Source organism: Neofelis nebulosa, chromosome 3 (genome assembly GCF_028018385.1).
Source record: "Neofelis nebulosa isolate mNeoNeb1 chromosome 3, mNeoNeb1.pri, whole genome shotgun sequence".
Lineage (NCBI taxonomy): Eukaryota > Metazoa > Chordata > Mammalia > Carnivora > Felidae > Neofelis > Neofelis nebulosa.
This window is the reverse complement of record NC_080784.1, coordinates 14,738,225-14,748,748: the sequence shown is the minus strand read 5'-3', so window position 1 is coordinate 14,748,748 and position 10,524 is coordinate 14,738,225. Positions and strand designations below refer to the sequence as shown.

The 10,524-nt window shown below is 46.4% G+C and overlaps 1 protein-coding gene and 1 long non-coding RNA gene across 5 annotated transcripts in view; one reads left to right on the top strand and one right to left on the bottom strand.

Annotated features, from left to right (window-relative positions):
• Window positions 1-562: 562 nt before the first annotated feature.
• Window positions 563-10,524, bottom strand: part of TENM3 (teneurin transmembrane protein 3) — a 2,564,262-nt gene continuing 2,554,300 nt past the window's right edge. For all 4 annotated transcript variants that reach the window (XM_058719934.1, XM_058719936.1, XM_058719935.1 and 1 more), the window contains 3 exons: window positions 7,276-8,887; window positions 4,363-4,493; window positions 563-1,533 (listed from right to left, as the gene is read on the bottom strand). In XM_058719934.1, the coding sequence (XP_058575917.1) occupies window positions 778-1,533; window positions 4,363-4,493; window positions 7,276-8,887 (2,499 nt within the window). In that variant the 3' untranslated portion in view covers window positions 563-777. The remainder of the gene's footprint in view (window positions 1,534-4,362; window positions 4,494-7,275; window positions 8,888-10,524) is intronic.
• LOC131506377 (uncharacterized) lies at window positions 5,364-9,580 on the top strand. The gene is made up of 2 exons (XR_009258901.1): window positions 5,364-5,475; window positions 9,144-9,580. It is a non-coding gene; the product is annotated as an uncharacterized LOC131506377 (long non-coding RNA).

Sequence of the window (10,524 nt, the reverse complement as noted above, 5' to 3'; positions counted from 1 at the left end):
AAATTGTAATTCATATAAAAATCCATAAACAACTTGTCTCACATAATTTACAAAAAAATCAGGGTTTCCTTTGCTTATCAGTGACATGGATTCTATTTGCCAGTTTTTTTTCCCCAAGGCAAACCACGTTAGCATTGTAAAATCCGTTATGAAATCCCCGCCGTCGCAGAAGTCACTTGTGCCAAAGTCCTTTTACAAAGCAGCACAGGGAAAGCAGTTGGGTTGTCTATAAACAGTAATTTTGCCCCACATTTTAAAATTAACAGAGATATAGATCACATCCTATGCAGAGAGACTACTTCTTGTAAGCAAAGGTCGACAATTCGGTAATATCTGGACACACCGTATGCATTTTTACCTTAAATACAGTGGCTCGAAGGAACAGACGGCCTAGCCGAAAATGTTTAGGCCATTTTTTTTTCCTTTCTTTCACTTATTTATTTTTCCTTTTAATACTTTCAGTCCAACTGAGTGCAGCGATATGCATATGTAAACATATTCTTTAAAGCCGATCACCTTTAAGGTCATTCAGAAAAAAGTTTTTTTGTTTTTGTTTTTCGGGGGGGGGGATTTTTTTTTTTTTTTTTTTTTTTAATAGCAGTATCATTCTCCTGGAAGGCTCTCCTGTGTCGGAGAGTCCGATTCGGATTGTGCTACAGAAAAATCCGAGCAGAGGTGCGGTGTAGGCTCGAGAGAAACGCAGCGACACCCGCTGCTGGGTCCGCCTCCCAGCGCGGGGGTGGCCGCCGTCCGTCCCCGGCAGCCGGGCCCGGGGGGTTACCTCTTGCCGATCTCGCTTTGTCGGAGGAACTGGATGTTGTTGGCGCTGTCGGCCAGCTCGGGGTACTGCTCCACCGAGAGTACGTAGTACCCGTCGTAGCCCTGCACCTTGCCGGCGCTCAGCAGCTGCCGCTTCTCGCCCTCCGTCCAGAGGCGCGCGCCCTCCTCGCCGTCGCGCACGCGCTGCTGCTCGCGCGCCCAGGCCCGGGCGAGCGCGCGCTGCCGCGCCTGCTCCAGGATGCGCGCCTTCTCCTCGTCCAGGGTCATGCCGTAGCGCACGTGCAGCGCCAGCGCGCCGAACTGCATCTCCACGTCGGCGAACCTGCGAGTCCTGCCGTTGACCACGGTCGTGGACTGCGACACGGTCACGTTGATGCCGTTCTCCAGGGCCTTGCGGCCGCTCGTCAGCCGCAGCGTGCCCAGGTCGCTCTCGGGCGTGGTGGTCTTGATGAAGTAGTGCGTGTCCTTGCCCTCGATGGTGAAGTGCAGGTTCTCCAGGTAGAAGGCGTTGTTGAGCACGGCCGCCACCTTGATGCAGTCCTCGTTGGCGATGTTGAGCACGTTGGTCTGCACGCGGCCCTGGCTGACGGCCAGCATGACGCCCTTGCCGATCAGCGACTTGACCGTGGCGAACCACAGCCACGAGGGCGCGCCGCCGCCCTTGCGCCTGCTCACCTGGACCTCTGCCATCTTCCCCAGGGACAGGAAGGCCTTGGCCTGCCTCGCCACTTGTTGCTGAACTCCGAAAATGGGCTGAAAAGCGAAACAGAACGGGGAGGGGGGTTCGGTTTAGAGAACAGCTGTAGCTCTTGGCCGCCTGGGGGGCCAGGGTCCCAGTCCTGACGACGACAGCGACAAAAAGAGGTGTTGTGTGTGTGTGTGTGTGTGTGGGGGGTACTTCTGTGGAGAGCTCCCAGGCATTTATTAAAACCCCAGTCGGGGGGCGCCTGGGTGGCTTGGTCGGTTGAGTGTCCGACTTCAGCTCAGGTCATGATCTCACAGTCTGTGAGTTCGAGCCCCGCGTCGGGCTCTGTGCTGACAGCTCAGAGCCTGGAGCCTGTTTCAGATTCTGTGTCTCCCTCTCTCTGTGACCCTCCCCCATTCATGCTCTGTCTCTCTCTGTCTCAAAAACAAATAAAAACGTTAAAAAAACAAAAACAAAAACAAAAAAAAAAACCCCAGTCGGGTTCTTTGGAGAGGAAAAAGCTCAAAAAACTCTGGGCAGAGGAATTCGCTCAGGGTCCCCTCCTGTCAAGTTGATCCAAATGTATTTTGTTTTTTAATTTTTTTTTAAATGTTTATTTATTTTAGAGACAGAGAGACAGAGCACAAGCAGGGTCAGGGCAGAGTGAGAGGGAGACAGAATCTGAAACAGGCTCCAGGCTCTGAGCTGTCAGCGCAGGGCCCGACGCGGGGCTTGAACTCACGAACCGTGAGATCATGACCTGAGCCGAAGCCGGAGGCTCAACCGACTGAGCCACCCGGGCGCCCCAATCCAAATGTGTTTTGAAACGTAAAAAGAGGTGACTCCATCACGTATTAAGAGGTGTGTAGTTTCAAAATCTGGGCAAACGTGGGCAAAATCTGGTTTTAGCTTTTCCCTTCGATTTCTAGATGTCCCTTTCCCACGCCCATCCCATTTGGGGAACCGAGCTTATCAGGGTCTCCATCACAGCAGCTTTCTGCCTGGGAGCCTGAGGAAAAGGCAGCCAACACAGACAAGGGTTGGAAAGGCTGTGGTGCTCGCTGCGGGATGACTGCGTCCTACTTCACAGGCTTTGAAATTCGTGTCCTTTAATTTAGGTAAACTCTGTACTCCCTCCTGGTGCACACAGTTTTCAACTGAATCTCCGCCAGCATAATTGCAGAGGTGTACGGGGACGAGCGCACAATGGGACAGCTGGAGGCGAGTATTTATTACTTTAGGAAAACATTTTTGGTACACTTAGGCACGGCGGACCATCTACACTGGCAACTGCTTTAAATTGGGGGCATCTTAACTCGGCCATTTCTGCTACGAACAGATGCTTGTCTGGCCAGTGTTTCCCAAATGGAAACATCTGCAGCAGTGAAAGAAACATTTGTTTTTGGGCACTTGGGGCAGCCTCAGTGTCTTTGGCGGGGATTCCCTGAGCTGTCCTTATGGTGTGCTTCTCTCGACAGAGAACTTGCACCGTATGTACAAGACTGCCTAGGAAACAAAGTTGGCAACTCCATTTGTACAGTAAGACTTAAGTGTTTTCAGACATGTTGGAAAGTCGTACACAATTAGGACATGCCTGTTCAAATGCACTAGGAAACTTCACAGTGTCTTCTCTCCATGACACTTTATTGGTGTAGACATATTTGTACTTAGAAATGTTAAAATGGTGGCCAGACCTTGGAAACTCGATGCGTTTTGCTTCTTAAAATGTAAAGGTGACATCTTGAAGAAGAAATTGTTTCATTTTTATTTAAAATTTTTTTTAAAGTTTATTTTGAGAGACCGAGAGAGCACTAGTGGGGGAGAGGCAGAGAAAGAGGGAAAGAGCCCCACAAGGGGCTTGATCTTAGGAACCATGGGCTCGTGACCTGAGCTGAAATCAAGAGTCGGATGATTAAGCAACTGAGCCGCTCAGGCGCCCCGAAGAAGGAACTGTTTTATGTTAAGTATGAAACATGTACCAGAAAACAGAGGTATTGGGTTTGAATATATTTGTGTGTGTGTGTGTGTGTGTGTGTGTGTGTGTGTGTATGTGTGTGTTCTAGCCAGGATTGCCTTTTCTCTTTGTATTCACTGAAATCATAGGAAATTGCTCAAGGCGGGGAGGGGAATTAATCTTTCTAAGAAACTCTGCACTCTTCTCCTTATCATTATGGGGTAACCCAATTTCTTGATCTTTAATTATTCTTGCTTTAAGCTAGAAACTCTAGTGTTTTCTTGTACATTCCTTTCTGATCTCTGAATGGTGGGAATTAAAAGTGCCAATTTCTGAAATGGCAGCTTTGACTTTGCAATTTTGCATTCTTTTTCTTTTCTTTTACTTCTCGGAACAATTATAGGCCTCCTGAAATGTTATTTTCAGGAAAATTCTATAAACACCTAGTTGCAGATGGAGCTTTACCAGAGGACATTTTATTTTTATTTTCAATCTTTCCCCATGACACACTGTTCATATTTGAAAAAAGCTGAACTTCGTGGCGTTGTTTGTGGGCCTGCTAATTTGTAATATGAATCCCCTGCCCTCCTGTTTATTGTATCTTTGCCTTAAGGTCCCAAGCGCTATAAATGTGCTTTCATGGGGTTCTCTGTAGAAACCTTGCACTCAAAAATGATCTCCCTCATTTTATTACCTTCGGATAATGTCTTTTTATGTTTTTATTAGCATCACTAAGAACAGATTTAAGCCTGTTTAACAGGCCCCTAGTTTGCTGAACAGAAATGTGGAGGGAAGTGATGTTTTTCTTCCCTAAAAGAGTCAAAAAAAAAAAATCAAAAAGTGTCTTCGGTGCAGTTTTCACAAGGGTAGTCTGATTAAAGGGGGAAGTAAGCGCAGATAAGCCATCTATCACCTTTTCATAGTTTTGCTTTTTGTTTCTTACCGGCACATCCTCCCACTGCTGACTCTTCACAAGTTCGTAAGAAGGCTCCGTTAAATCAAATTTGGGCACGGGGAATCCAGGAATAGCATTGTGCAAATGGAAGCCAAATGTCACCAGCCAGCTGTTAACATCTAGGGGAAGAACGTTCGAAAGGAAAGGTGTTAGAGTTATTTTGTGCTTTCAGAAATTTCAATCCTTACCTGAAACTAAAATACAAAAACAAAACACCCAAGTTCACAAACAAGATGTTTGCCTTCATTCTACAATTCAACACCCACTCTCTATTTTCAGACACGAAGACAATAGCCTCTGTGATGAAACGATGCCAAGGGCTACAGAAAACCCAGTCTAAGAGGTACTCAATGAGACTAGATAAACTGTCACGAGTGCGAAGTTGCATCCTGTGCGAGGAATAAGTGGTAACGAAGGGTAACAACAACGCACAGCAGCACGGAGGAGACCCAGTTGAGGAAAACAAAGGGATTCTGTAGTTAGCAAAGACTGGTCTTAAATAGAAGCTGTGTGTTAGTTTTCAAAAGCGACTGCCCAAGGATATGTGGCTTCCACAACCCATTTTCTATTAATAAAACCCCTAAATTGAGAGAATTAAAATCAACAGTTGCTTCTTAATCAAAGATGAATGCTGAAGGCTGGCAGGACTGGCCAGGGGCACAGAAGTTCTGATCACCATCAGCTATGACTTCAAAGGCTCACTGTGCACAGGTGGAGGCGAACTTTTTGGGGAGAGAACCTGGAAACCTTTAAAATGGTATTTTAAAATACTGCCATGTGACTCCAAAAGCCATTAAGCTCAGAATCAGGCTTTTATTCTATTCTGGAGGTTATAATGTTACAGAACTCCTCAGCAGGCTTGCAGCTTTATGAGTACAGTTGGGTGTAGATTATTTTATATATTAAGCACATTGCTGGAAAATTTGAAATTGCATTTCACCTAATATATTTTATGCTGTTCCATCTCTCTTTTGATGTTTTTCAGAAAATGCTGCTACGGCATTCCCTGTAGTTCACGTTGCTAGGAGAGGATGAATTCAGGAGCTGTGGGCTTTCCAGCATTTCAGCCAGACCCTGTCAACACCTCTTAAATAACCAGTGGTAAACTGCTTGCCAGGATGATGGAGAACCACCTGCTTCCTATTTCCTTCTCTGGGGCACAAACTCTCACCTCATCACCAGGCTGGCAGATCCTGTGTCCAAACATCATATGGCTATAAAACCAGTGGTTTTCTCCCTCTTTTAAAAGGAGGGGTGTTGTTGTTGGTGGTGGTGATGGTGGTGGTGGTAGAGAGAAATCCCAAGTTCATCATGTAGAATAGAAAGTGATACTGTGTGTGTGTGTGTGTGTGTGTGAGAGAGAGAGAGAGAGAGAGCGAGCAAGAGTGAGAGAGTGAGTGTATATAAGATTATAAGAGGTCTTATGTTTTGGAGAAAATTCTCCTGAATGGTAGTGTCGGGGGCAAAGTTTCTCCTACTATGAATGATGTCTGTGTAACAGTAAAAAAAAAAAAAAAAAAAGAAAGAAAGAAAGAAAGAAATCACAGGGTGTTAAGTACTGAAAAATATTGCCAGCATCATAGGACTCGGATGCAGATGTGTAATGAGACACCCGAAGGAGAATACCATGAGGGTGTTGCTGAATCAGGATTCTGAACGAAGGGAGCTTCAGCTGGTTCACACGGAGGAGAGCTATGACAAGCTTTCGGCAGTCTGGGGAAGCAGGAGGCAGATGTGAAATGAACAGAGGGCAGCATTTTGAGAGCTGTACCAAGAACTGAGAAAACAGGCGTCTCAGTATGACTCCAATATTGAGCAAGAAAAGAGCCAGCCTGGAGGAGCATCTAAGACAAGCCAAAACAAAACAGAAAGCCTCACACCAAACCAAAAGCAAAAAGAGGAAACAGGAAAGAAGCTGCTTCCAGGAAACATAAATGCGGCACAGAGGGTGATCATGGTAGTGTAATTCAGGAAAGGAAGGTGGAACCAGAAGGATTCAGAATCCATGCAGTGGAGGATGAGCGGAGAAGTCAGGAACCAGAGTGGTGCTTGCATAGCCCTGGTCTCTCTCATCCTGGTGGTTTTGTGGTGGCAGAAGTGGGATCAGATGATTTTTTTTTCCCCCCACCTGGATCATGCGCTAAACTTGGAAAGATCTTCGTATCCCCACACTGGCAGAAAAACTAGTGTGTCTGTTAGTGGTGTCACCATGCAAGAGCTGCACCAGGTGGCATTAAGACAGTAGTGAGAACGGAACGGGGACCCACTGGCTGAGCAAGTGGTGGGAGAAGCTGTTCCTTTACTGTCCCAAGGTGATGGTGGTGGAGAGGGATGAGATGGTGAGTCACACTGTGCTGTGTGCCACACTGATTCTTCCATCAGAGCTTCACACACGTATAAGAGGAAAACCAACAGGACACATTTGTAAGGTAGTTAACCGTTCAAAGCAGAACTGCATATATTTTATTACATCTTCTACCATAAGGTAGGCATTATTCTCCCCGTTTCATTGTTAAGGGAACAGACTAAAAAAAAAAAAATGTGACTTTTGTATAAAGCCACACGACTTAACAGAGACGGGTTGGGATTGGAACTCCAATTTGGGGGCTCCCAAGTTCACCCTGTTTTCTATACCCCCATATCACCTCTCTTCATTCAGCACCATTTTAGAAAATTGCGGCCTTGGGCATTGTAGACAGAACAGGAAGTAAAAAACCACGTCTCGGTTTCCCTTTCTGGCTTCTCTGTGGTTTCATAGAGAAATAAATACCTTTAAAAGGTTAGGCATTTGATTTTGCGTGAATAAAATGTAAGGGCAGAGAAAGAGACTCCAGTTGTTTTGTGTGTTCATATAAGGATTGAAGTTATTCAGCACTTGGAAAGGAAAAATAAAATGCTTACCTGTGATGTAATCTTTCACATCATGGATTTTGCTTGCAGGGTTGTTATTCCTAAACATGTAGAGGTTAAAAGGAGCTGGGTCCTTCCCAATTCTTTTCCAGATTTCTATGTCAGGCGTCGTCCAGCGTCCTGCCAAAATATCATAATCTCTTTCCCCAAAGTGGATTAATTTTGTGAGTGGGTCATATAAGCCACCATGAAATCCAATTACCAGCTGAAAGTCAATATTGGAATCAAAATAGATTTCACCATATGCAGTGTACTGGATCTGTTTTAGCATAAGCCCATTGCTACTGAAAACGGCCAAGGGTGTCCCTGTGTTATCTGACGCAATGTAGAATTCATCCCCACTGCTGATTTCCATGGCAAAAAGATGTCCTTGGAGATCATAATAGAGAGAAGTAATTTCTGAGCTGGAATGGTTGTAGACGTGAGTGATCCTAGTGGGATAGGTTAAGTCCGCATAAAAAAACTGCAGGTGCTGTCCCAGACTGGTTTTGCTAGATACACGCCTTCCCAGGCCATCGTAGCGATAGATCACTGTCCAGCCGCTGCCTTTGCTGTAAACTCGAGTCAGAAGCCCCTTGGAGCTGTACTCGAAGATCTCTGTGCCTCGTTGACGCAGGAACCCGTCTTCATCCAGCCGGTACTGGACGTCCCCCAGTCGAGTGATTCTGTCTCGCAGGTCATAGCGAAGAGGCGTCAGACGTGCACTGCTGCTCGGGTTCAGCAGATGGAGGTTTCCATTCAGGTCATAGTTGTAACGCCACATGATCTTTTCATTCAGATAAACTGTCTGGAGCTGCCCATCAACATCATACTCGTAAGCATACTTGGTAGTGTTGGCAAAGGGCCCTATTTTAATTTCTCTTTTGGTCACCCGACCCATGTTATCATATTGAATCGTAATCCAGTACATGAGTGATCTGAATATCTCATACTGAATTTCCTTGATGCGGCCGTGGGCGTCAAAGTGCTTTGTGTACGTCATTACGGCCGTGGAGATGATCTGGTTAATGTCGTAATATATAACTCCAAATTTTCCGAACTGCTCAACTTTGCCAGAAATGTCATCAAACTGATAGAGATCAATGGGCAGTGGCGTCTCGTTGATGACACCCTGCATGCTGGTCACTCGAAAGCTGTTGTCATAGCTATAGTCAAATCTCGCATTTACCATCCCATCTTCGCTGAAGCGGAAAATCTGCCTGTCAATCAGGGGACCAATCTGCCTGTATCTAATGGTGCAAATAAAACCATCACTCTGGAGGTTTACGGTTTTCAGGACGCCCGCTGTTTCATCGTAGGTAAAGCTGACTCTCGTGCTATCATATAAAATTTCCGAGAGCCTGGTCTGCCTTCTGTACTTGAACAAGACCCTCCGACTCGTACCCAGGAAGGCCGTTTGCAGAAGGAGCCCTTCCTCATTGTAGTCCGTGATGACGGAGGCGTTGCTTTCTGGGGGGTTGTATATGTTGCGGTAGTAGCCAATGGACCGGATGGTCTGCATGGTGTGGCGAGCCACGCTCGGCATGGTGATGGCAGACAGCCGGTCCCACATGTCATATTCGAAGATGTACTGCCTCTGGCTGTGGAGCAGGAGAACCATGGACTGCAAAGACAGAACATACTGTTATTCAATATTTTCGTGAGCAGGGGAAGCAAGAGCAGAGATTCGGTGACCACATATACACAAACATTCCGCTGGAGAAAATGATTTTCATTTTAATTGAGTTATCCTTGACCTTACATGTTGTTAACGATTCCCTGCCTAATTTGCTTGGACGCTTAATTGTGACGGGTTCTGCAATTAGTGGCTCAAGATTCATAATGTGCCACTTGTCACAATTGTACCATTCTTCTTCCAGGCACTCACAGCCAGGCAGCAGATTGTCGATGGATTTGGATAAGTCATAATACGGGCACGCGCAAAGCTGCTTTAAAGACAATATTTCAAGGAGAAAACAGCATATGGGAAATGCGATCCTCTCCATAATTAGCAATTATTTAGTGAGGTGGCTTTTCCCCCTCATCTGATTGAAGAGCCACTCAAATCATGTTTTCATTTCCAGGGCATCTGGGGGAGGAGCGAAGCATTCAAAATATTACTTTATGAAGAAGAGACATAAAATGAGCCCAAACTGGAGAATGTGTGTAGAAAGCATCGACGTCGACAAACACTGCTAACTCGCACGATGAGAGCCGTAACACGGACCCAGATATGGTTTTTGTTTGTTTGTTTGTTTGTTTGCAAATGCTTACCTGTCACCTGGAATGACAATAAAACCTGCATTTTGAAATTTCCTTTTGTAAGTAATCGAATCTGATTTGAATCCCAGGTGCTGTAAGAACGGTTTCTGGGCTGCATTCGACTTGGGAGCTAAGTTAGGGAGTGAATAGACCTATAGATTAAAAGGAGCTCTGCTCGTCCGCAGAGCAGGACAAAAGGCAGTCATTTATTAGGCCAGCCTGAGAGAAGCTCAACCCTCAGGCTCAACAGTAAACAGTAAAGCAGAGCATGGGCGATTGTCTCCTTTGAGGAAGTCTCCTCCACACCCCACGAGGCCAAATGGAATGACCGCAGATCTAGGAGCAGGTGTGTGTTAGGAGCCCTCCCGGGACTCAGGCTTTGCTCTTGCCAGGGAAACACATAATCCCTCGTCCAAGGCTCGCTCCCTCTCTCTTTACTGTCCACCATCTTTGAAAGCACTTTGGGCGACAGGCTTCTGCTGAGTGCCCTCTGCGGGCGCACCTAGGGGCAGTCTTTGTCCGCAGGCTGTGAGGTGGATGCCTCGGACGCTTCCCGACAGTTTACATTGCGCTAAGGAAGGCTGGGATTCTTGCTAAATTTGTAGGAAGTAGTACCTAGCTGTGTGGTCATTTAAAATCCCATGTGATGGGAGTTAACAAAATATTACTTGTCTTGCTCTGAGTAAGTTTTGGCCTAGTGTGCCTGTCCTAGCAAAGCAAACGGAAACGGTCTGAGTGGATCATCACCGGTCGAGTGGCTAATGAGTGTGATGAATAGCGTGGAGGGAAACTTGTCATCTAATGGGCACGGTCCATTGTCTCAAGGGTGAGTCTCTTCGAAGGAGGGCAGATAAGCAGGTCTGTGAGACAACAGACTGACTGGCAAGTAGGGTCCTGGCTGGAAGGATTCTGAAGATGGGAGGCGGCCAGTGGTGACCTCTGAACCCGACACTGGTTCTCTGGAACGGTGGCCTGCGTCTCTCTGCTGTCTAGAAGCAG